General features: G+C 37.0%; 1 protein-coding gene across 6 annotated transcripts; it reads left to right on the forward strand.

Moving 5' to 3' along the window:
- Positions 1–373: 373 nt before the first annotated feature.
- LOC103709146 (protein misato homolog 1) lies at positions 374–26,909 on the forward strand. Of its 6 annotated transcripts, XM_008794365.4 has the most exons (13): positions 413–513; positions 615–721; positions 1,036–1,118; positions 2,235–2,336; positions 2,723–2,772; positions 4,506–4,551; positions 14,275–14,353; positions 18,959–19,328; positions 20,260–20,506; positions 22,013–22,255; positions 22,325–22,444; positions 25,624–26,030; positions 26,154–26,909. In XM_008794365.4, exons 5-13 carry the CDS (start codon positions 2,764–2,766, stop codon positions 26,415–26,417), a joined length of 1,785 nt encoding a protein of 594 aa, XP_008792587.2. In that variant the 5' UTR covers positions 413–513; positions 615–721; positions 1,036–1,118; positions 2,235–2,336; positions 2,723–2,763; the 3' UTR covers positions 26,418–26,909. The 6 variants fall into 6 exon arrangements, with proteins under 6 accessions (XP_008792583.2, XP_008792587.2, XP_017698843.2 ...); XM_017843354.3 differs by lacking the exon at positions 2,723–2,772; XM_008794366.4 differs by lacking the exon at positions 615–721 and having other exon boundaries at positions 417–513.
- The last annotated feature ends 189 nt before the right edge of the window (positions 26,910–27,098 follow it).

Genomic DNA, 27,098 nt, shown 5'->3' on the forward strand with positions numbered 1-27,098 from the left:
GTTGATCCGGCGGTTAGACTGGTGATTTGGTAACCCGTCCAATATCCGGTCCGGTCCTGATAATAATCTCCATCCATGTCCATCGGGGAGTTGGTACACGTTATTGCCTTCTTTTTTGAATCAGTCATAACCTCAGGTCCTCAACCGTCCACTGTCCTAAATCATAGCGTTTTTTTTGATGGGGAAGCACAACATATAAAAGAAAAGTATTCATAACTTGAAGTGGTTAGCTCCCTCGAAGAACCCCCCCTCGTTGGTGTTCCGTTCCTCTTTCTCTTCTCATAGCTTGCTTCCTTCCCACCTCCATCTTCCTCATTCCTCCTCTCAGGCCGGGCGTCAGCCTATAGCGTTCGTGATAAGTATCTGGGCCGTACGGAATTCGGGCCTGGGCCCGACTACCAGTGGCGTGGCCCGGCCCAAGATTGCCCTATATCCCGTGGCCGTGGGCCGTGATGTGAACCGCCAACTGTTCGCCACCAGGAGTGTTCCCTCTCCGCCGCCCTGCCATCCCAGGTTCACCTCGAACTCTTCCTTCTCTCATCCTTTCGCCCGGGCTATTTTCTTTTCGTAGCAGTCGTGCTTTCGTCTTTCTTGATCTCAAGGTCGTGAACCAGGGATTTTTGTTCTCTCTTCCTGCGGCGGTGTTTCTGAAACCTAATTAGAGTTACGTTCTGGATTTTTTGTGGTTTGTTTGGATTTTCAAGAAAGGGGAGAAAGAGAGGTGCGAGGTTTAAGTTTCTTCTCTTTAATTTATCGTTCTGTATGATTTGTTTTAAAAAATTGCCATCCTATGTCTTTTTTGAGTTTCTTTAATTTAGTGCACTGGATGATATTCTAAGCGTTGTCTACCAATGCAAATCCAGCTTTTAGGGCTTCCTTATTATCGGTTTGTTTCATTATATTTTGTTTTTATTTTATGTACAATTGAAGCTTTCGTATCTTAGGGATCAGTTTATTACATGGACTCTCTATTTCACCAGTTTGATTTTTCTTTTTATTCTTAAATGGAAAACTTTTAGCATATTTGCTTTTCAGGATTGAAGAATATGAGGGAAATTGTGACAATCCAAGTTGGCAATTTTGCAAATTATATCGGTTCTCATTTTTGGAACTTCCAGGTGAGGTTTAGGGTTGCCAAATTCTCACTGTAATCTATTTCATGTTGCGACTTGCACGTGTATTTTACTTGTTGGTAATCTGATCCCTGTCAGATGATAACTTGCATAAGTATTTGCTTAATTTCTTCGATGACCTTGGTATTAATTTAAATTACAATGCTGCAACAATTTGGTGGGGTAGATTGTTGAAACAAAATTAGCAAGATCTTGACAATGTTTATCAGTTTCTTAATGTATGCTTATACATCTTTTGAAAGCCTATGGTGGTCCATTGCATAGATTTTGTAGTGCCAGAAGTGTATTTTTGTCGATGAGGAAGAATTTCACCAGCTTGTGGCATGTGCATTACATGTCACAGAGAACTTTGGCTCTAATGATTGAGAAGCTCTTTGACAATTTCATTCGCCTTATTTCTCTTTCTAAGATGTTGTGGAGGAAAATTCTCATGATGGGTGCTAATATTCATAAACTGAGTATACTTGTAAATTAAATCATCAAATTACCTGATTTAGTGGTGCTAGAGCATTTTGGGAAAGTGACATGCGACTCGCCAACAGTCATGGAGTTGGATAATTATGCAGGAATTTGAGCATAAGATATATTTTTACAAGATTTTTTTTTTTTTTTGTTATTTAGTATAGATTGAATGTTATATATAATATGGTGTTTTAGTTCATATATTTTCTTTTCTTCAGGATATCATGTCAGTATCATGCTATTTTCCTTATTGACATATCTGACTTTCTTTTTGCACTGTAGTCAATTTCCTTTTGAGAACTCCTTTTCTTTTCTTTTCTTCCTTCTTTGGGTGATTCATGTAGGTAAATGATTCTTCTGCTCTTGCTGTTTTTTCAAACATTAAGGAAAGTGCTATCTATTTACTATTTCTTGGTTCTGGCTACATCTATACATGAATAGAATTCATATATCTAGGCAGAAGGATGGCTGAGATATGCTATCTTTTTATCATCCCCAAATCATTGGATAAATTATAAGAATGCACATATTAGTTGTGAATGCCTTTATGTTTATAGTAACTTTAGAATTTGATTTGTCGTTTTCTATATGTAAATGACTTGAAGTAATCTGTTGACTTGATGACTCTTTTTCTTGAAGGATGAGTTACTTGGATTGGTTGAGGAACCCCATGGAGATCCTATTTTCAAGAATTCATCCTTGGATATGGATGTGCTTTATCGTGCTGGTGAAACACAACAGGTAGACTTGAATGCAATGCTTTTCTCCCATTTTTTGTGTCAAAAAACTACATGCTTTGTGCAATCAAGGGACATCTTTTTTTTTTTTTGAAAAATCTATTTTAGGACTACAAGTCTACATGGTGAATATATAAATCTCAATTTATGATGAGGACATCATCAAACTATATCTCAATATCCCAATGGTCTAGTCAAATTTGCAAAAAGACTGAAATGAGAGGGTGGCCTGGTGGTGCTAGGATGCAATTCTATGTTTACATTGGTTATGTTATTATTATTTACTTAACCTGGAGACTGAAATTTTAATGTGCATTATTTTTGTCTTCCCATATGTTCACATTTTTTTTCCTGCTTTCTCTAATATTCTCATTTGTTCCAACTATCTAGGCTCTGTTTATGTAGCCTAGCTGTAGGCTGTTGGGAACTACATGATGGAGGTAGGCAATCAGATCACTTTTGCCAATTTGATTCCTTCTAATTTTGAACATGTTAGATATTGATAAAACTATGGGCCGAACCGTGCGGTACGGAGCGTACCGTACCATACCAGTTCGGTACTAGTATCCGGTACAGATGGCGTACCGACACTCGGTACGCCAAAAAAAAAAAAAACTGTGTCATACTGTACCGACACTGTGCTAGTGTGGCACCGGTATGGGGTCCGGTACTGAGACGGCGAACCTTGGATAAAATTTTCTTTTTGTTCGTTTTCTTGTTTTACATTGTTTCAAGTTCTGAAAAATCCTTCCATTTATTATTGGAATTATTATTGTCATCCTTCCCTAGTACTCCAACCTTTGTGAAACAACCTCCAATTTCCTTCTTATGCCTACATGGCAATGCCATACCGAAAACAATTGACCCTCCACTTGCAACCTTTCACCTTACAAAACCTTTCAAACAGTTTACATCTCATCTTCTAAGTTCTTAGACTCACCAGTAAGATGCCCCTTTTCTAGAGAACAATGAATTGGCTTGTAGTTACCACTTACCCTTGGAAAAATCTGAGCAGCTAACCATTGTCCTTGCCATTCTTTTACCTAGAAGTGAAGGTTAAAAATCACTTTTGCAAATGAAAATCTATCTTTGATCGTCTCTCCTAGATATCCTTTGAGCCTCCATCCATCCACTAGCAAGACTTCTTAGGAGCTTCTTCTGCCTGAGTGCATGTCACAAAGTTATGAGTCTCATGACCTTAGTTCATCTCATTCTAAACATCCGAAGCTGATTTCTTCTTCAACCAGAGGTCCTTTTAGTTAATGGTTGGGAATAAGTTTTTGTTAGAATGGAGCCAAACTTGGAGGTTTGAAGAACTGCGACAAATCTTCCACTCCCTCCCTCCCTTATAATTCTTAGAAACCACTCAAGGGAAAAGCTTGGAGGTTGTATGGATGCTCATCTTTCCACACATAAAGTTCGAAAAATATTCTCTATTTTGAGACCTAATTCATAATTCTTTCTTGTGAAGATTACAAACCATGTGTACTGCTCCTAATTACATAATATGAGCTCTTTACCTGATTTCAAGGTCATCAGTGGGGTAACTAAATCCAATTATAGGGTCACTCATCATGGTGCTGTCGAGAAACTACATGGTGCTATTGGGTGCTTTCTTTTCTTGTGAAGCTTAGTTTCTGATTTTAATGCCTTTTGTGGATGTCATATATTTGATGATCTTTATGGAAGCTGTTTTCTTATTTTTCTTGATTTGTTGTGCTCGTAGTTTATACACCCTTTTTCCACCTTTTCTGTTACATATTTTACCATGTTTTAAAGATTCTTATTTTTCTCCTTTTTATAATAGTTTACACTTTCAATATCTCTTTCATAGTTATTATTTTCATTCTTTTTAATTCCTGTCTTATGGTATATATCTCATTTCTGGTAGCATTAGAGGAAGAATTGAAGCTACGTTATACTAAGTTAGATGGCAATAGAAGTCTTAAAGATGCTATCCTGTACTATGGTTCTGGTTCTGTATTTTTCTCATTGAACTTCTTCTAATAAGTTTTTAAAATGTAGATGTTCGAAACAGTTATATGTCAGAAAATTCGGTGAAGTTGATTTTTACAAATTCCTTTAGGAAGTAGAAAAATCAATATCAAAAGCCCCAGTTATCATACTTCATTATCAATATTTCCAGAAATTCTTACACGGTTAGTATTTGCAGGGTCTTCTTACATACAGCCCGCGTTTGATATCAGTTGGTTTTCAAGGTGATTATCCTTTCTTTTATCACTTTACTGATATGCATGGTTGAGTTTGTAGATTCTTTTGATAATTTATTACATGTCATGGAAGTGTATCAAGAATGGTCCTTGATGAAGGTAAATGTTGAAGTAGGATAAGTAAAACAATCCCAATGAATAGATTGTGTCTAGATAAAATCATGGTTGACATAAATTGCAAGATTATTTTCTTACCAAGTCTAATTATTAAACTTTAATGAGAATTATCATAGACTTGTACATCTTGTTTACCTTGTCTTAGTTTTTTAAATAGTACACTAATGGGAAAAATTGTCTGACACATAAAAAGTGGACAAATCCATTTTTAGCAATAGCAATGTATGTGCATAGGTTGCAAGTTATAACAGCCAATTAATGTACCTCTCTTTGAAGTCACACCAAACGATAAGCTGGCCTTTTCCCCCTTCAGTTAACTAGAAGCAATGACTATATGAGACTTCATATAGTAATTTTTTTCCTATAAGCATGATGATGGCAAACATTACCTTTTGGGTACATTTGGAATCACCATTCTTTTTTTTTTTAAGAAAAAAAACTGTTTAGCCTCCCTCATTAGGTGTGGTGCCCCCTAGGCACCTTGCTTAGTATTTGGTGACTTATATAGGCAGCCTGCTCCTAGTTGGGTTGCCCAACAGCCTGAGATATAACTGCTAGAGGTTTAGGTTTTTTTCATATCTGGTGCCCAGTAATCTAGTATGATGCTATTTCCTATTATTTAACCCTACAATACAATATTCTAAACCCTTGTCCTCAGACCCATTCTGATACTTTTATTCCTTAGCAAGATAGGAAAGGGAGAAAAAGAATGTGAAAGATGGGAAATCTGGTGGTTGTGGTGGTATTGGGGTAACATAGGGACTATGGTGGTTGATTTGGTGACTAAGGTGGTAGGTGCATCCTATTTCCTTTTCTTTATAACTCCCCCATTTCTCATATCTCTCTCTCTCTCTCTCTCTCTCTCTCTCTCTCTCTCTCTTTCTTTATTGACCCTTTCTCTTGTCATCTCTAGGTGTGCCACTAGGGAGAGAAGTGGGCATGAGGCAGGGCTCGAAAGAGGGAGGCAAAACTTTTTACATTTTTCTTTTTAAAATTATGGACCATCTGTCCATTTTGATGGACCTCTATTTGCCAATCTACTACCTATAGTAATGCCTTTCATAACTGAGTTGCTTACTATTTGAATAATACCATTGTTGTCACGAATAAGGGTGTAAGTGAAGAAAGTGTTTTTCTTGATATAAGTTGAATACCCCCTGATGCTGAAATGATTATTCCATGTTTTTTTGCGACTTTGGAGAAGTCTTCAGGAACATCTTTCAATGATGAGATTATCTAATAGGTTTTGCTTGCCTATTTTTTATTTCATTTTTTTAGATTTTAAAACTCAACTTCTCATATGGGGAGCTGAATATTGATATTTGTGTTGTTCATCAGTTCAGTTGGTTAAAGAATGAAATAACAATTAAATTTCTTCTCACATGGGAGAACATTTGATTGCCTAATCAATTCTATTGATGTAGCATCCTTTATTGTGACAGTAATCCAAGCCTAAGTTATCTTAGGGGATTTTGAAAGGTTTGATGGGTTTCCTAATAAAAAAAAGAAAATTCTTAGGAGATAGTGAATCTTTTTTCCGTCATCCTATCTTGCTTCATGATGCTGGCTTTCTAATTCTATAATAAAAGCCTTTTGGTTTGACAAATAAGTCATGATAACCTGGTATATTTATTGGTAATTATGAGGCAAAGCTGGTTATCATTGGTTAGAGGATGGATTTGATCATTCTCTTCAAAAAGCATGGATTATCCACTGGGTCTGAAATACCAAATGGACTTGCATATAGCACGCGGTATGTAACATATTAGGCCTTCTTGATGTAGGGATCCCCAAGTTGGTAAGGGAAGCCTGGTTTGGATGATAATTCTACAAATTGCTTGAAACGAGAGTGAATCAAGTTTTGAAGAAAAAAATAAGGTTGGTAGGCAATACATGTGGGCACTGATTGTGAAGTGGGCTGAGAGTTATTCTCTTGTATTTTCACAATTTGAAGGTGAAAACATGAAGAAGAGGGGACAAGTTGCTACAGGGTTGTTACTAATGTTTGACCATTTTTGCACTATTGATGTGCACATGCTACCAAAATTTGATTCACAATCAATACAAATAAGCAATTTGGACATGCTTAGACCAAAGCCAAGGGCAAAAATAATTATAGAATTTAAATAAATTATTTATTTTGGTTAATTAATGTATGTATAGTTATTTAACAACGTTGTTAAATCACCAAAACAAGAGAAGAAAAAATGATGCACCAAAAGAAATGAGTTGAATGCTTTAAGAACTTGCCTGCAATGAACTTGCACTTCACGACATTTATAAAAATTTTGAAAAAATTGAAAAAGAAATGAGTAAGCAAGCTAGTACCAAGTATGTGATCGTTGATGATGGTGGTGATTATTTGAATGTTCTGGGTTGAATGTGCTACTATTTTAAGTGGCATTATAAATATATTCCTTCTTTGTTTACTTGCATTTCAATTACTAATTCTAATATCTATCTTTTAAATGTATTTTACATTGCAAGTTATGTGATGTTATGTGATATTGTTGCATGTTATTGACTTCAACACATAGAAAACCCTGACTTGGGCATTTAGCTTGTTATGCCTTATTTATTGCTAAAACATAGCATTTAGACAAGAAAATCTGATAAGAATCCAAAACTAGAGTTTGAAGGCCAAAAAAGATCATACCAAGGGTTGCTGGTGCATGCACGTGTGCACATCAATACCTTTTATTGGTACAATCCTTAATACTGCACGAACCTTCTCCACCCTTGGGCTATTTGGTATTGATCCTCACTATATCAAACCTTGATGTTGTAAATATGAAAATGGTATTGAAGCAAATCCCCTATCTAATTGATAAGTCTAGAACATTTGGCAATACTGGGCAACATCATTTGCATGAAGCTCCAATCACTGGTGCTGCTAACAGCAAAAAAAACTGGACCATGAGACTTTCTTTAATTATCCATCAAAATATTTAAAATGCCATTGTAGAAAGTAATTGATTTCATTCTCTCCTACTTGGTACTATTTATGGAAACTCCTAGTCAGCTCACATAAAGAAGGTCCTTAACGTACTCTGCTTTTATTTATATATACTCCTAAATATTGCATTCAAGTGCCTGAAATATCAAAAATAATTATTGAGCACTTATTGAGAGGGAAGTAGGCCTGGAAATGAGTTGAGCAACCCTGATACTTGACCCACTTTTTATCTTGCTAGGCCTAGTTCACCCTGGTTTTTCTCTCGGTTAGGTATGGGTCTAAAGAATGTCCAGTTTGAAAATCTGGGTTGGGTCTAAGTAATAGTCCTATCCTACTCAGTCAGCTCGATTTGACCATGGTCTAAAATAGGTCAGACACTATATGACTTCACATAATTTGACTTGGTCTAATTTGACATGAAAACACGACTTTGAGATCCCCAACTCCTCTATCACTCACCTCTTTGCCATGTTTGGATGGTAGGTGGGCTGTTAACGTTTCTTTGTTTGTAGGTTGAGAGTCCAATTAGAGTTGAGTCGCATTCTTGTTGGTGAAATTGGTGATACATTTTGTATCAATACTTAGTTCTCTCAACTTGTCATCCTTGTCATTATTTGTCGTCCTTTAAAATGCTGAACAAATAATGTACTTCTCTTTTATCTTGCACTAGCCTAAACCTAGACCCCATGCAACCCAGATCCTGATGTATGGGGTTGGGTTTGGATCATGTTGTCCTAGCATCACACTTGAATGACCTAAAGGGCCTAAAGAATTTTTATGGATACAACCAGGCTCAGATAGCCAATATTTGCAATCTTGGTATTGGGTTTCATACCGATCTGGTACCAGTATGGTATGGTATTAAGCTATACAGTATCAACACTCGATGCTTAGAGCATGCCGGTACATTTTTTTATTTTTTTCTTTTTTTGTTGTTATGATTATTTTAAGGTGTAGGGTCTTCGAGATATGATTTTAAGCTGATTTATTATTATTTTATATTTATTATTTTATTTCATATTGATCCCAAGACTCTTGCTTGCTAGATATAATTGTAATAAATAAAAATAGATAATGGATCGCTTTTGGCTTGAATAGGGTGCAATCAAGCCGAGCCGAGTCAAGTAGCTAGATGCTCGAGCTCGACTCGATTCAAAATTCTCGGGCTTGAAACTTGATTCGAGATCGATCGAGCCTTAATATCTAAGCTCGAATTCAACTTGATATATAAAAAAAACAATACTCGAGATCGACTCGACTAGACTCGAATATCAATTGAGCCATTCTCGAGCTCAAGTTCGAGCTCGAATTCGAGCCTTGGTCATAATTAAAAAATATGATTGAAACAATATATAACATAATATTATATTTTAAAATACACGAGCCTTCGAGTCAAGTATTTTGCTATTTGAGCTCGATTCAAAAAATTGTTCGAGCTACTCGAGCTCTACTCCAGTTGCGTAATAGTCGGGTCGAGTTGAGCTTGGACCCAAGTCGAGCTCAAGCGACTCGTAAGTTGCTAGCTTATTTGCACCCCTAAGCTTGACAATACATATATCAGATAGATTTGAATTATAACTTGCTAATATCTAGTCCTGATGGAGTGTCTGTGCTGCTCATAGATATTAGGATCTTCTTCATAGTCAGGGGCTTGGACTTGAGCCCGCCGATGCATATGAAATTTGGGCCTTTTGGATAGCTACCTTGATATGGATCCTTTGTTTGATACTAGGATGGCCATCTTATTTTTGTGTAGTAGCTGCACAAATAAAGTGTTGCAGTTGAAGTGTGTATATATATATATATATATATATATATATATATATATATATATATATGGATCATATGTTGGTGTGTGTTGAGGATCCACTGTCGCAATTACCAATACACATAGCTAAATACTTCATTATTTTTAGTTAAATTAAATTTTTTAAGTTGTTACATATTTAAAAAATTGATAATTTATGTTGTACTGCAAAAAATGGCTGAACTGCTCCATAATATACTTCTAATTACCTATATGAACTTTTATATTTTCTATTTTTAAAATATTTTAATTAGCTCTTAGTTAAAAATTAATATTTAGTTCTAAAATATCTGAAATTTAATTTAAATTTGGATTAATTAGAACCATAACAAGGGCACTACATATATTTTTTTCAGATCATAGATATGCCTTAATCAATACTTATTTTTGAAATTTATTTGAATTTGGACTTAGATTTTGGGAGTGATAACCATACTCAAATTTAAACAATTGTTGCAGAAAAATGCAAGTTACATGCACATCCCTAAACAGGCTATCAATTTTTAAAATTTTTGAAGTTATTATTATTCTAAATCAAAAATATTTTTTTTTTTGATCTAAAAATTACATGATCAATGAAAAATCATGATATCTCTTCAATGCTAGATCACACTTAAATTTGTAGCATATCATGAAATCATACCAAAATAAAACATTCGCATGATCTCCTCCATTTTAGCAGCTTTTGGTCTATTTTAGGTAGGGGCGAAAGTGGATTAGATAATATCCATCCATATCTATTTTGGTATCCAAATCTATTCGGATATGGATAGAATTTGAGCATCCGACTAATATTCGTATCCGTATCTATATCCATAAAAAAAATGGATATGAATAGACAACTATCCGATTCGTATCTGAATATTCGATTCCATTTGTAACCCTATTTAATTTTATATAGCGGTCATAAACTTTTAAGAAAAATAAATGACCACATTAACATGCTATTAACTTGATTTATCATCCACTTAGTAATATTTTTGATTCTGTGGTCATAAAATTTAATTATCCAATTTGTATCCGTAATTATATCTATAATTTTGGTATCCAATTTGTATCTGTATCTGCTTAAAACAAATATAGATATGAGTTTTTGTATCCGACTAACATCCGTATCTGTATTCGTCAAATAAGATAGATATAGATATAGATATGCTAGAATCCGTTCCGTATTTGATTCTATTTCAACCCTAATTTTAGGCTTAAAAAAGACGAAGATGAAGGGAAGAAATTTTTTTTTTTTCTTCTTTGATCTAAGCTGTCCACTTGCAAAATCCCTCCTTTTCCTTACTCTCCCACACTCCCAAGCCTTTCGAAGTTCAAAAGGAGATGAGAAAGTGGTGAGGAAGGCCCTTTCCCCTCTCACTCTTCAATTATTAGTTTAAAACTAAGTAGGAATTGGTCCAGGCCGAGTGGAACTGGGTGGTTTCACTTAGTTTTAATTGCTTCGGACTTGCTCCTGCCGCATCTTGGACAGATCATCCGTACCTACTTGGTTCTGTACTTGTTCAGTACTATATGCCCAGAACTGAGCTGTTCATATTTGAATTAGATGAGAGTTGTATGCACATGTAAGCAAAGAAATACAAAATAATGAGATAAAGCCCTTTGACATCTATGTTACATCTTTAAAATAATTGAGTTTTGCTTGGTTTGCTGCAAAACCACTACGTAGAAGCCTTTCAAATTTCAATAAACAAATTTAGAAAGAAAGAAAAAGTTCTAGGGTGTACCTAGGCCATGAAGTGGCCATAGTGAGATAGAGAGGAAAAGGTTGGAAACAAATAAAAAAGTATCTTCAGCTATTGTATGAGGCAATCTTTTGCAACGAAAGTTTAAGGAAGGGCATAGTAGTACTGTAGCAGGGTGTTTTTAGGTAATGTGGTGCTCTGAAGAAGAGCCGAAAAATAATAATGACCAAGAAAAGTTGGTTCATATCATCTATTTAAATGATGCTTCTACAGAAAACAAAAGCAGAGAAAAATGTTATAGCGTGTCTAGGTGCTTAGAGAAAGATCTTGTATTTAGAAATAAATCTAGGCATGTAAGCATGCATACGATGCACATGAATGTTAAACATTCAATCCTAAATTTTTTATGGTATGGATACATGGAGAAAATTATAAGTATAATATTTTTTAATATACACTCACCCTTTATAGCTTCCTCTTTCAATAGGTTTTGGAGAGAGAAGGAAAGTGAATGTGGCTGAGAGCTAGGGAAAAGTATAAAACTAATGGTTGAACCTTATGCTACGCTATGCAAAATGTCCTTTGAAATGGATTAATTCCAAAAGACATTGGGTTAGAGTGATGACGTGATAAGAAATTGTCGACTTGATTCCAAAAAATGATAAAGCTGAGTGCTCCTTACAATAAGATATAGAGGAGAATCTTTTGCCATGTGAGAGGGACAAAAAATGAATATATTAATTGCTTACTATAAGAATTATGAAAATGACATAATTTTCTATGATTAATGTTGAATCTGGCCTATTTCTACCAACACTCTCTGTTCCCTTTCATTGAAATGGGGATGCCTCATGTAGTCGAGCTGCTTCTCATTGAATTTTTGCACATTTGGGTGTTGAAAATAGATCTGTTTATTTCATATATAACAAAGGAATGGTGGTTTCCTTATTGGAAGTTGGAGACATCTTCGCTCACTGAAAAATTGGTTATTATTTAATTGAATTAAATCATTAAGATGAGCATATCTGGATATATTTTAAGCATACTTTACTACTATAATATGTTCCAATGTGATGAAAATGATGAAGGGACTACATGATTTCATGTTGAGGTAATGTTGGAGATGTTGCTTCAAAGAGCTAAAGGTGGAAGGATAGTCACTGGCGAATATTAGCTTCTTGTTCTAGACAAGCGAAACTGCAAAATTCATGTGGCATGAGGAGACTGTTGGATTGCTTTTAGCAAACAGTACATAGCCATGACGGCTTCAACCCAGTGTGAAGTATATTGCGGAGTGAGCACTTCAATGTTGCATGAGGAGACTGTTTGAGTTATATATGGAAACATATGATCAAGGTTGGAAGTCACAAAAAGGTTATAATTTTGAGGGGATATTCTACTGCCTCTGGGTGTTGGGCCTATCATAAGTGTTGTGCGGTTGTGCTTGATATTGAAATCACATAGGGTGCATATTCTCATCGTTCTGGATTGCATCCCAACATTTTAGTTTTCATAAGTTTTAATACAGTGGGCCTAGGAGAAAAAGCATGAGGAATGTCTAGGTTTCTAATCAGGAAACTTTACCATTAGAGTGTCTCCAACTCTCCATAAAAATTGATAAGCCTTTGCTTTCTTTTTCTTGGCAACATTGGGCATCATTCCTGAGCAAAATGAAGTTAATGGAAGAAGAGAGGGAGATCCAGAGGAGAAGGATTAAGAGGTGTGTGACTCATTTCTATCATAAATTAACTCAAAAATCTTATCATCTCTCACCTTGAATGTTCTTTTATGGCCTAATGTGTCTCATGACTTTTTATAATTCAATCCAGTGAACTTATGTTATGGAAATAGCATAATAGCAAATCTTGAGTAACCAAACATTACAAATACTACATTCTTCTTTCGAAGGGGATCATGTTAATAGCAAGTAGTATTAACTAAGTAACCAGACCATTAAATCTAATGCTATCAGGTAGCCTTGTTAATGCCGCCCGAGAAATGGATGCTAGCTCATGTTAAAACCATGATTAGCTATGCTAAGTTGTGACAAATTGACTCACGGTCCCTTCCAACTCATATTGTGTTGTTGTTTTTGTACTTTCATAAAGGAGTCGATCAATTTTGCAACATAATTCACAGTATGTGTCTTACATGCCCATGTTTTCACTTTTCATGTTCATTTAACATGATTAATTTTCTCCAATCTAATGTCTGTTTAATTACAATAATGGATCAATGTGAAAAAAGGCTGGTATGAGGTTTTCCAGACCATCCTTAACTTGACAGCACATTAATATTCAGACCCATTTGGATACGTCAAGATTGTTTATGCTAGATAACTTCCAATTTTTTACAAGCCAGAAAGATCTGACATTTGGATTTGTGTAGTGATAAATAAAAACTTACATGGAATTTGTTTTTCTGATTATCTTTAGGTACTCCTTATATAGAAGAGAAAATGAGGTGATGTAGTTTTAGGAGGCATCATTATTTCTGCATCTTTGGTGGTATGTAGAGGCTTTACTAACAAGCCAGCCTAGTCCTGACAAGTGGCCATTAGGAGAAAGAAAACTATGAAGGGAGATAAGAAGAGGATTTGTTCAGAGGGTGTTGTTAAGGAGTCATCTTGGCTCTTTGTTCTGATCCATCGGGCAAATAAAGTAAAGGCTCTGTCCAGTCTGAACCTTGAGCTTGTGCTTGGCCTGGATTTACTTTTGGACCTAGTGATGTAGGAGTTGGACTGGCTAATGGGCCTAAAAGTAAAGTCCATGCCCTGTGTATCTTAAGGTTGTGCCTTGGGCTTATTGGGCTGGCCTTTCCTGATATATTGACATTTCTACTTGCAATTGTAAAGGCCTAATTGCTTCCCCTTACATTTCTTGTGTACTGTATTATTTTATGAATTCATGGTAGATCCTCATATCAACTTTTCAGTAATGACCACAAATGAACACTTATTACAGTTCCACTTGCTAGTGATTTGGTCTCTATTATATGCTTTAAATTCCTAATGTTTTATCAAAAGGCATCGATCTCGTGATCGGTCCATGATTAGATTTGTATTTATTTTATACTTTGAATGCCCTTACACTTGTATTCTATCACTTTCCCATTCACTAAGGTATCCATGTCATTTGTAGGATCTCTTGGTTCTCTAAGTTCATCAGGTTCGTTATTTGACAACATTTCAACATATGATCCCACAGATATTGTTACATGGTAAGGCATCCTTATTTGTTCTAGATGATTGGATAGTATACTAATGATAGCTCCAATGAAACTTTCCTCTCTCTCTCTCTCTCTCTGTTGCTCATCACTATATGCTAGATAAAGGTCATCTCTTAGTTACATTTGTATTTAATTCGCTTGTTTATTCCAAATTTGTTCATGCGATCCATCAAATGTAACAAAAAATGTTGTAAAATATGGCTATGACTGTCAGGATAGACTTCTCTTGATGGTTATGGTTACAAGAACCGAGCCTTTCTTCAGTTTGGGGAGGGAATCAGGTGGACGGATAAAATCTAACAAGGCTCTTGGGTGATACTTTGCTCAGATTGATAGACTAGTGTTTTAAGATCCAGACGAGTTGAGCAGGTTGGGCCATCAATTGAACACCTTTGTGGGTCGAATTGATTGAAAACTGGTAGATCGTAATAACCTGTTTGTCTTGGTGACTTAGGCAGTCGATTGCTCAATGTTCATGGGTTGAACTGGTTTTGACCTGTTTGAGTCAGTTCTTTAAACTTTAAATGATATAGAATCCCTTGAAACTGTAGCTCCTCTAGTTGTTTGCTTCTTCTTACCTCTATCATGAGCAATGTTCCTCTCCTTTTTCTGATGGCTAACTGGTGGAGGGATGAAGACAATGTTGCCTAGGAAGAGTAAGAAGGGTGAAAGTGGATTGGATAATATCTGACAGGATCTATTTTCGTAGCCGAATTTATCTAGATATATATAGAAATTTGAGCATTCAACTAATATCCATATCCATATCTATATCTTATAAAGAAAAATGGATATGGATATAGATAGACTACTATCCGATCTGTATTCAAATATTCGATTCCATTTATAACCCTATTTAGTTTTATATGGCACTAATGAACTTTTAAGAAAAATAAATGACCATATTAACATGCTATTAACTTGATTTATCATTCACTTAGTAGCATTTTTGATTTTGTATCATAAAGTTTAATTATTCGATTTATATCAGAATCTATATCCATGCTTTCGGTATCCGATTTGTATCCATATCCATTTAAAACAATTATGGATTTGAACTTTTGCATCCGATTAAAATCCATATTCATATTTGTATTTGTCAAATAAATAAAATATGAATATGGATATGCTAGTATCCGCTTCGATTTCAGCCCTAGTAAGAAGGCTTGTTGTTGGACTGTTGAGGAAGAGTAAGAAGGCCCCACCTGTTAGGAAACCATGCATGTCGTAGAAAATTAAAACTGCAGCGGAAGACACATGTACGGTCAGTTCATCGCTTGAACGTATTTTTAAACCGTTCGTAGATAGATTAAGATTAAATACTTTTGAAGGAAAAGATCTGATCTTCATCTTGTGCGGGTAGATGTTCGCCGCAATCTGATGATCGTGGTAATATTGAAAGGCTCGCTTGAAGCCGCACACGCGTCCGGCTTATACGGGTATCCACACAAGGAAGAGGACTAATCCAAGCTTTTGAATCTCCCTAGGGTGCTAGCTTCCTTGCAGAGATTACTTTTGATGGCTGAAATCCTCTCTTTCAATCAACTCTTGATTTCTTTGAGAGGAAGAAGGATGAAGCAAGAGGAAGAAGGCCACGCCCCTTCTTTTCTTTTTCCTTGTGGTGGAACAAGAGGAAGGGGAGAAGGAGGGCCGCACGCCTAAAACAAGAACCAAGGGGGGGGGCCTTTTCTTTTCTTTTTATTATGATGCCCTAGGCGTGGCTCTTCCTAAAAATTAGGAAGAGTCCCACGCCATCAACCCAAAATCAATAAGGGGCGCACACCTTAGTCCAATTTAAGTAAGGGCGTTGGGCCCTCCTTTCATTTGGGTGCGAATCCTCCAAGGAGGATTTGATTAGGTGGCCTCCAAGAGTCCTTATTGGATAAGAACTCTTAATCCTTATCCATAAGATCAAAATTAATTAGGACTCTAGGAGTCCTAATCCAATTAGGAGTCATATAATTTTAGTTCTAATCCAATTAGGACTTTAGGAGTCCTACTTCAAGTAGGACTCTAATAATTTGAGTCTTAATCTAATTAGGACTCTAGGAGTCCTACTCCAAGTAGGACTCTTAAATCTTATCTAATAAGATCAAGCCCAATTAATTAAGTTCAATTGATTAATCAAATTGCAATTTAATTGCAATTATTCCTTTTTCAACTCACTAACTCTTAGTGGGTGAAACCAATTATTAATCAAATTGACAATCATGAACTATTGTGATTCCAAATCACAATTCAACCATCAGATCGGTTAATACATCTAATATGTGTGACTCCATAGGTTCTATTCTGTCTGATAGTGAGATATATTGTGATCCTTATCATAATATCATTGAAAACTCTTTTTAGTGGGTTAGAACAATTCCAACTCATCTCACCAGGGATCATTAACTATCAAGATAATTTCTGTGAGTCTCACCATCCACCAGTGACATCTAGCAGCATATAGTAGCAACCTAGCAGAATGGAATAGATGAATCTCTAGGTGCAGTTATCATATGATACAGTCCTTCTATCGTGGATGTCATGGATAACTCGTCAAACCCTATCGTCTGTCATATGTCAAGATTTATTCGATTTTAATTCGAGAGTGAAAAACTTCTTTTCCACTTTACATACTATCCCAGCTGAGGTCTTACGAACTCAGTCTCATAAATCACATAGGACCACTCCTTATCTACCAATGTCGATAGATTCCTTGTAAGTGCACACCCTACTCCTACAGTGAATCTACTGCAGCTAATCTGCACCACAAGAATCTATATGGCTAGAGACCATGTATATGTGCAGTCAAACTATAGCAACCTCACTGTGAATAGCCGAAGCACCGCAGCTCAAAGGACCAGTCATACTACTACAACATCAAGTAAGTCACTGACGAGTGGATAGAAATCCAAGTGACTTCTTGTTTTGGTCACGCTCAGTGCCCTTGTTTTCTAACAAGCACCTGCACTATCACTCCAATGTTCCTATACTGTGGACTCGAGACTCGTCCATCCAAAAGGATAGTGATCTGTGCACTAATCTCATCGGATCAGTCACCGTCCTCGTGATGATCCATCGATCGGGGGCATTTAGGAAATCACCAATGACACATGGTCCAAATTCTCAACTCTTGAGAATATGCATCATCATTTTATTAATTCCTTGGACGATTCATAGACACATGCACAATATGAATGAAAAAAATGCTCATTTATTATTCAATAAGAATAAAGTCAAGTATAATACTATGTTTCAGAATAAATTGTGTGTCAGCCAGATTGGCTTTTAGGGCATACATCTAACTCCACCATCATATTTGATCCCTCCATGGAGTCTTGGATCTTGGATCCACCGAAATCTGACTCATAGAGCTCCATGTCAAAATTAGGGAGGGAAGGGGCAAGGTCTTCTGAGTTGTTATTAGGGAAGAAGGCTTGAAAAATTTAAAACAAAGGTGAGCGTTGGACATCATCAACATAGGTGGGGGTTGAGAAATTTAGTAGAGAAACAAAGTCTTGAAAGGAAAGGGAAGGGGATCATTGGGAAAGGAAAGAAAAGATTATGGGAACGGAGAGGATTTTGGAGAAAAGATTAAAGTGCTGTCGGGGCAAGGTGATCTTTTAGGAAGTTAGAATGAGATTTCAGAAATTATGGGATTTGAGGTATGGATAAACGGGATGGCCTGGTCAAAACCGTGGTAGTTGAGCTGGTGACGTGTGGCCTAGCCTTTGAAACAGGCTGGGCTTGGTCACTGGTGCAAATACATGTAAAACGAGACGAGGGGGGGAGGGGACAAGGTTGACGGTTTTGTTTTTACTATGTCAATTCAGAATTTTATTTGGCTCAAGATTTGTCTAGGATCAAAATAGTTTGAAGGATGATATTTTGAAGATTAAAGAAGGCATGACTCAAAAATTTTTAATAGGGAATGATCAATTGAATTATATTTTAGATTTTTTAGAGCCTTTTAGTACAACTTGTAGTTTTTCATGACATATAGTGTTTTCTAGATTTGAAATTAATGTTTTTATAAAACATTGTGAAAATAATTTGAAATGCTCACATTTCTTCAAATAGAGCTAATGCTTTATGTAGCTTAGATCTTAAAGATACGGGATTATGGAGGTAAAGAAGAATGAAATATAAACTTAAAATTAATACTGATGCAGTGCAGCCTTGTATGCATTTTTGATGAGCTTTGTATGCATTTTTGATGAGCTTCAAGTGAATTCATTTGATGAAAGCCATATTTGGGTCAAAACAACAATGTAAATCCATTTTGTTGTCCTTTTTTTAAACTTGCCAAAATATCAAAATTTTTTTGGGATCAATGCTTTTTTCTTTGATGAGTTGTTAGACCTTGGAAGGAAGGGGCTGAACGGATGGCTGCAACTAGCATCACAATGAGAGGCATGCATTTATTGGTCTTGGACACATACTTTTTATTTTCCATTGTATTTTTTTCACTATTCAGATTTTTTTGGGATTATTCATCCTATCCTGTAAAAGTTACCTTTGACCAGAATTGTTCCTTTACTGTTTGCCTTCATCCATCTTCCGCTTGTATATTTTCCTGATATTGTTCTGCTATATTTTAACAATCTGCAGGACTGGCAATGTCTCCAGATGCGCAGCAGAACCTCACAAAAAGAATTTATTTTTGCAAAGCTTATGTGAAGAAGACCAGCAGAAATCAGCTCTTTATGCAAATGATCCTGACAAAGAGAAGACCAGTCCTCAGAAACAAATTCAGGATAAGGATCTGGTTGAGTGCCTAGAAAGTGGGGTTCAATTTTGGACAGACTTTTCTAAAGTTCAGTATCATCCTAGGAGCCTCTATGAATTGCATGGTTCATGGACTGATGTCCAGAAACTTGACAACTATGGAATTGGAAAGGATGTTCTTTCAGAAGGGCTGCAAATAGAAGAGATGAATGAGAGGCTTCGATTCTTTGTTGAAGAATGTGACCATGTTCAGGTTTTCTCCCCTACATTAACTTTCTTATATGGGATGTCAGCACCTGAAAATGAAAAATTAAAATAAGCTAGCCATTAGTGAAGTTATTATCTTTTCCCCTGAAATTATTGCATTAATTTAACCTTTTCTCTTTATTCTATATTTAACATGTCAACCATGTAACCTGATTTTGCCCTTCCAAATCAATGAGATCTACACAGATTTTGCCCCTTTTCTCTTTGGGCTCGTTTGGTTCGCGGGAAATGAAGAGGAGAAAGTGTGGTCAACGGGAAAGTAATGAGATGCCTCTTGTTTGGTTGGAGTTTTCAAAGGAAAGAGATGGGAAAGTTGTATTTCCATGGGAATATAATTCCCACATTTTATGGAAAAGTTACTTTCCTATGAGAAACATGGAAAAGTTACTTTCCCATGAGGCGGGAATCACTCCATCTTTATTTTTTTCCAAAAAGGCCCTTCAGCATTAAAGAGGCATTAAAGACTTAATTTTTATTAAGGGTATAATAGGAATTACACAACTTTTTCAGGAAAGTGGATGGTCAACCAAACATATGCACTCTAGAAATCTGTCACTTTTCCATGTTTAACCAAACATGCCAAAAGTACATTCCCAGGCATTCTCTTTCTAGGAGTCTTCTTCCCAGAAATCATATTCCTAGGAGGGAAAATGCTTTCCGCGAACCAAATGAGCCCTTTATTCTATATTTCTCTGTCATGTTTGTAACCATCTTCACCTTACCCGATACTAACATCAATATGTCTGTTAAATCTAGAATTCATCTTTTTGCCCGAGAGTAACTAATTTAATAAAATTATGTTTGATATGATTTTCACTACACTGTTTAGAAGCATACTGTCCTTCAACCAGTTATCATGAACTGGTCATGATATACTATAAGATTTCCTCCTGTTAAATCATATGCTACTTCTACAGGGAATTCAATTCATTGTTGATGATTCAGGAGGTTTTTCCAGTGTGGCTGCAGAATATTTGGAGAATATTGCAGATGAATATACAAATACACCAGTATTGCTTTATGCTGCAAGAGATCCTGGTGCTTATGCATTTCCTGTGAGCCAGAAGGAATCTATAACAAGAGTTCTTCATGATGCCGTCTCTTTTTCAAGGCTATCTTCCTTCTGTAAACTGATGGTACCAGTTGGATTGCCTTCTCTAAGAAGTACGCACGCTTATGCTTAGATATATTAAATGCTTTAATGTTCTTTTAACTAGTTTTTTGTACCAGTTTAACACTAATCTTGTGGGGTTAAAAGAACTGCATGCATCAACAATGCTCTCATCGTGGCTCTATTTTCGGATATGGTATGGACTGGAGAACATATGCATCCACCTACCCAAGGAAATCCCTACTTGTCTGTACATGAATGTCTACCACCAAAAGTAGGATTTATATAATTTTAATAGATAATGTTGCTTATGCTTTAATGAGATATTTGAAGCCACCATACAAATTGGATATATATAAATTGGAATCTTTTTACTAATAAATGATTTAAATGCATCTATAGCCAATCAAATTGCATATACTATATGGGTGACAAGGTGGTGGTTCTTAGCACAGTTTCTTTTAAAAGATATTGGTGTTTCTTAATGAAGTCTACTTATTTATGTGTCTTTATACAGAAAATACGTTAGCTCCTTAGTTGGCCCTGCATTCACACGGGCGTTGGGTGTGTCACAATGCCAACATTGAGAGTGTCGCTAAAAAATCTGGAGGAAAACAGGAATCAAAAGGCTCGCATCTGTGCAACTTAGTGCGCAGACAAGTTGCTTTCTAAAGAATGCAAGGTTTCTTTGTCGGCACATTTTGCACTTTCTACACTTCTTCTTTGTTAAGTCATCTTTTTGTTCTTGCACAAGTGCACCTTTGGTGTGCATGAGGTTTAGCCATTGCCTATATGATGACTTTCCTAGCTATGACTGCAGCACAAAGCTAGGCATGCCATATGTCCTTGTTTGGTCTCAGATCTGGAGCCACTCGTGTTGCTTTATGAGTGAGCTGCACCTTGAGTGGGCTTCAGGTCAGAGCTTGGAATCAGGACTCATCGAGTAACCTATGCTGCATTCACAATGCTAGCAGGTGTTTCTTGAACTCTCGCACTTGCATTAAGGGTGCGAATTAGGCATGCAAGTGTGGCTCCATTGCAAGGTCAGCACATCGAAGGTAGACTAGTAATGCTCTGAAAGTAAATCTGTTTCTGCAACACCTGTGCTGTATGAGTAATTTATTGTCTTGAAAAACTTATGGTGAAATATACACTTTTTCCAGTGTCATGGATTTTGGAGAAGAGATTACTAGCATAGAACTTGTAGCTTGACATGTTTCACGAACAAGGTGCAGTTAAACTTGAATATGCTTAAGCATCACATCACCAACCACATCAAAGATACTGATTGATATAACAGAGTAAAGTGTTTTTTTGTTATAGAATGTGTTGTCACTTGGTCTCTGTTGGTCTATCACGGCTTTACCGAGAGTAAAACATTATTTGCACATGCATACTTATTTACATAGAATGGATTTTTCTGTCTCATCCTTTGGTCTTGCTGCTTTTCCCATAAAATTTCGATGTTGCTATATATATTTCTTTCTAGTGGTGTTGAACATATGGTTGCGTCTATATTTCTGCTTCCAGCTAATAGGTTCTGTATTTTACATTGTAAGGTAAACTATCCTCTGTACTTAATGTGGATGATCAGAAGCTTTTCCACAGCAGTGCTGTTTATGCTGCTTCCATACACTCAATAAGTATTCCCCTTCGGATGGAACTGCCTGGACCAACTGCAACCTCGGCATATGTTTCTGGTGCTGTTGATGTTGGTGAGATTGTACACATTTTAGCAGGTCAAGAAAGGCAAAACATGGTGACTATTCTGGACACGGCCATGCCAGCTCCATCTTTGACAGGTATTTTACTGTTGAAATTTATTGTTTGACTTAACAATTAAACAAGGTACTCACTTTTTCAACGTTCAGATGAACACAACCAAGGATCCATACACAGGAACTTGCACCCTTTGACCCCAGAAGTTGAAGAAGATGATGATGATTTGCATGCAGTAGAATCATTGATTATCCATGGAGCCCTTCATTCAGGTAGTCCTATCTATTTTTGACCACTATGTTGAAGTTTGCTCTCTTCACCATTCTCCACATTCCTAAGTTTCTCAAACACAAGCCACTATCCATTGATACGTACTTTGGCACACATCACAACTTGGTTTGTGAATTTTTGGTGTGGTAGTTTTGTTCTGCTATTATCATTATTTGTCTCTTTATACCGTGTTTTAGAAAATAAGCATTAAAATTAGATTATGGAATTGTTGAGTTAAACTTCACTAATAGTGTTAATTTCAGCTTACGTGCAGTACTATGTAAGATAATAGTCATTACAATTTGATTCCTTGATGTATATTAAGTGTCCAGTTTATAACTATCTCTTTCCTTGTTATAGGCTTCTTGATTTGTCTTTCTTGAAGGTCATGATGGAGATGATCATAGGAAGAGCTATATAGCAAGGATGGCAATCGGGATGGACTAGATTACACGAAACTAAAATAGAAATATCTGACCACTGAAAAGTACATATGATGTAGAAGAGATTTTGTCTGTTCCAAGGTCCGTAGTATCAAAACCGGCATGCCCCCATGCCATGCTGTTTCAGTGTGAACCAACAGGAAAACAAGCAAGGGAGGGGGAGAGGAAGAAGAGAGGAAAAGAGAGAGAGGAAGGGAGGGAGATGGAGAGTGAGGGAGCAAAGGACGCCGTACTGTACCGAACCGGACGGTACAGGGCGTATCGAATCGGACGATACGGGGCATTCCATACTGGTTCAGTATCGATACATGGTACTAAGGGTGTACCGATATTCGGTATGCCGAACCGGCTCCGTACCGTACCGTACCAACTGATACCGATATTGAGACGACGTACCTAAGGAGGGAGAGAGTGGGAGAGCAGCGAAGAGAGAGGTGGAGGGAGGGGGAGGGGGAGAGGGAAAGAGAGAAAAAGAGAGAGGGACGGAGAGAAAGGGAGGGAGAGAGAGGGAAAGGGCGGTGTTGAGCAGCGGCCACCGGAACAGGATCGAGGTAGGGGGAAGAGAGGGCTTTCGAAGCCCTCTCTCGTCCGTGCGTTAGAATAGGGCTAGAACCCCTGTTTTGAAAGAAAACAGGGGCTTTGGTCCCATTTTGATATTTTTTGAGCTTATTATTATTAAAAATTGCAAAAAGAAAGAAAATAATAAGACACTGCCAACTTAACTTAAACAAATAAAAAAAAGGACCGAAGCTCCTATTTCTTTTCGAAACAAGGGCCTTATTCTGATGCATGGAGGAGAGAGGGCTTCGAAAGTCCTCTCTCCCCCCTCCCTCGGCCCTATTTCGGCAGCTGCTGCTCACCACCTCCCTCTCCCTCTCTCTTGCTCTCCCTTCCCCTCTCTCTCTCTCTCTCTCTCTCTTTTTCCTTCTCCCCCTCCACCGGTTTTTCGATTTTATTGCTGAAATTGTCCTAGTCCGCCGTCAGTATGGCTCGATGTGCTCTGAACTAGGTAGTTAGGGATGGTTCCGCCTTCCTTGGAACTCTGTTCTATTAAAGCAATTAGCTAATTGAAATTCTGATGCAACCTGTCTTTTGGCACTGACCTGCTAGTGTTTCTTTTGGATCTGAATTATTGTCTAGGTTTGGAATAAAAGAGTTAAAAAAAACTTTGGGGAATTGAACCTTTATCCAAAATGCAAAACTCCAGCCTCAAGCCTTGCAATGTAAGAAGATAAGACATACTATATAGTATGTTTTGTCTTAATTTCAGATGTAGGATCACTGTTCAGTGTAGCATACTAGTATTTGGCCAAACTTCTTCAGTGGTATCCAATTCAAACCCCTTATTCTAATCTATAACTTTAAATAACACCATGGTTAGTCCTATATAGGAATGCTTGGTAAATGAGGATTCTTAAAGCTGACCACCAATAATTGATATAAGGCTTTTGATGTTTATGGTTATAACTTTGCAATCTAGTGCTTGGAAGATGCAAATTTGATGGGATTCTTAGGTTCAATATATGGATGTTTCACTTTTAACATGGATGTGTATGGCCTCTTTTAATACTTGTTCATGTGAGTGCAACCTAACTTGAATTGATATACACCCTTTACGTCTATTGATTTCCATTGTTTAGCGAGCAAAGGCAGTTTGCCTCATAAAAGAAGTGCACTTTCTCTTCAGTACCCAGTACCATTTGGGGAAGATGGTTACCGGAATGCCTTCGAACTAGCCTAGATTTTGAGTTCATCAAGTTAGGGATGTCTAATGAACCTTTCTTGATCGAAAATCAAGTATAAATCTAAGAGCTATTAAAGTAGAAGACTAAAAAGAGAGAACTGTTTTGAATATAATTTACTTGGATAATGATATTGTAACAATTAGCAGCCATCTTAAATTTTAATTTAATCCCAGGAAGAACAAATATGATGCATCAAGAAATTCCTGTCCATGACTTTCTGCAACTCCCCAACCCATAATTACAAGGACCATGAAAAACTATTGCATAAGTGATTCTTTCCATTACAATACATGCTCACCCTTTGGTGTCTCGGACCATGATTGTTCGCCCTAAATCAATTTATTACCTGCATCACATGCAATGGGGTCATAGCTGTCCATTGAATAATGCACCAAGCAATTCGTATATAGAAAAAGATGATGGCAAATCATACGGCATTCATTGTCTTTTCTGTTAGCTATATTGAGCATGATGGAATCATAGCCATCCATGATACTAGTCATGTATGCTATATCTGATAGTTCTTAGTTATTGTTAGGTTTCCCATTTTGTAACTACGCATTACACCAATAAAAAGTACCCCAAATATTTGCATTTAGGTGGAGGTATTTGGACTAGTAATATAGATTTCAATGAACAGCGTGGGTTATTGAAATAGATAGCATCTGCATGTTACTGTTGGGGCAGATGTTTCTCTGTGTGCACACCCATCAAAAGGTAGGGAAATATATATCTAGAATGATGCCGATCTGAAATGGAGCCTTTCTCTATGGCCATAATTTTTGCCTGTAAAATCTATCATTTCTATTGAGAAATCACATTCTTTCTTTCATTTTTATTCCAGTTACTGTTTCCTTTAAGCTTTTTGGACTGGTACGGGTAGTCTTGGTTTGGTTTGGTTGATTGCTTAATTTGCTTTTGTATTTTCTGATTCGGATGAAATTCACATTAACATAACTCATGCATTGCTCCTTGTTGATCTTGGATTGGTAGGTGATCATCGGGCTTCCATTTCACAAGTGAAGGATGCAATAAATGCTTCATACCTTGGTGGATCTCAAAAGCCAAAGTTAGCATATCTCTCGATAGCCCTTTGCCCACTTCCAATACCGCTGCCTTTTCCATCAATTTTTGGAAGCTGTGTCGGCCGGCATGGTGAGTTGTTGGGCAATCAAAGTGAAGGGGCTCACTCAAGAGGATCACTCGAAATTGATTCTATCCCAATGGCTGCAAGGCTACGGTCAAGTAAGGCTGTCATGCCTCTCATAGAGAGAAGGCTGGGGAACCTTCGCAAGCATGGGACAGCAAGAGGAGCTCCAGGTGCTGAGCTGCTTCGAAGTTGGGGCTTTGGAAAAGATGAGGTAGAAGACATGGGGGAGTTCTTGTCTAGATTGTTGATGGTATTTGATTCTCACTCCGAAACATCATCAGATTCAGATTAGTTTTTCCATGTCCTTCATGAGACATGCTTGCATGAAAAGCTCTGTATTCAGTTGAAGGATGATCATGAAATTTCATGGCAGAGTCTGAATTTACAAATGACATTGGAGCAAAGTCAGAGCAAGTCAGCATCGGAGATCCTAGCCCATCTGGTCATATTGGATTCCTCGGGATCAGAGCATTGTCTGCAGAGCTGGCACTCTAACCAAATATATGATTTATATTGTTATGTTATCCTGATTAATAGTTTTATGGTTATATCTTTGTCATTTTTGCTTGAACTGGGCTTGTGGAATCACGAGTTAAAGAGTATCATATGCTTGTGTACCGACGCATTCAAGGGCTGAGACACTGGTATCTCTCTTACATTATACTTGTTACATTTGAGGAATGACTTGTTCAACATATGTTTTGGTGAACATCAAGTTTTTAGGCGAATACCAATATGTCCTATCTCCTGGAAAAGTATGTTTTTTTGATCAGCACAGATGAAGTGGGAGAAACAAGATTAGCTCTCTCTTTCTCATCCTTCTTGAGGGGTCAAGTGGCATTCTTCAGAATGCAAGGAACTTGGCTGAGCACAAGCAAAAACTTAGCTTCCACAGACAGGAGCACCTTTTATGCTGCGCACCAATGGCAGAGCACTTGAGCTCGAGTCTCAGCGGTGAATCTGACAATGCATTGCATTAAGGAAGCATTTTCCCCTTAGCGAGGCACTTCAAATTAGCAAATGCTGTAATAGACATGCTATAATGAACTGAGGTTGTTCAGCTTTGCATATAGTATGAAGGCTCCAGTCATGATCATTTTAGCATCGCCTTGAACTTGATGAGAGACTACAAGTACAGAGGGACCTGTTGATGAGTGATTGGAAAGCCAACCAAAACCCAAATAAATTTCATTTCGGCCGACATAAGCCCAACTTGCGGGTAGTTCCAGATCTCATTTTAGGAGCCAGAAAGTTCTATTGGCTCCAAATTTTCTGACCACTAAATACTCAGTTCCATCACCTACCAATACATTTGTAA

The sequence above is a fragment of the Phoenix dactylifera genome, chromosome 16 (genome assembly GCF_009389715.1).
Source record: "Phoenix dactylifera cultivar Barhee BC4 chromosome 16, palm_55x_up_171113_PBpolish2nd_filt_p, whole genome shotgun sequence".
NCBI lineage: Eukaryota > Viridiplantae > Streptophyta > Magnoliopsida > Arecales > Arecaceae > Phoenix > Phoenix dactylifera.

What these genes read in the sequence shown, in the direction of transcription:
- LOC103709146 (XM_008794361.4), top strand. Translation starts at nt 1,047, where the DNA reads ATGAGGGAAATTGTGACAATCCAAGTTGGCAATTTTGCAAATTATATC. An exon ending in CCCACAGATATTGTTACATG is followed by an intron (nt 14,354 to 18,958) that starts GTAAGGCATCCT and finishes AACAATCTGCAG; the next exon opens with GACTGGCAATGTCTCCAGAT. An exon ending in TGGATTGCCTTCTCTAAGAA is followed by an intron (nt 20,507 to 22,012) that starts GTACGCACGCTT and finishes TTACATTGTAAG; the next exon opens with GTAAACTATCCTCTGTACTT.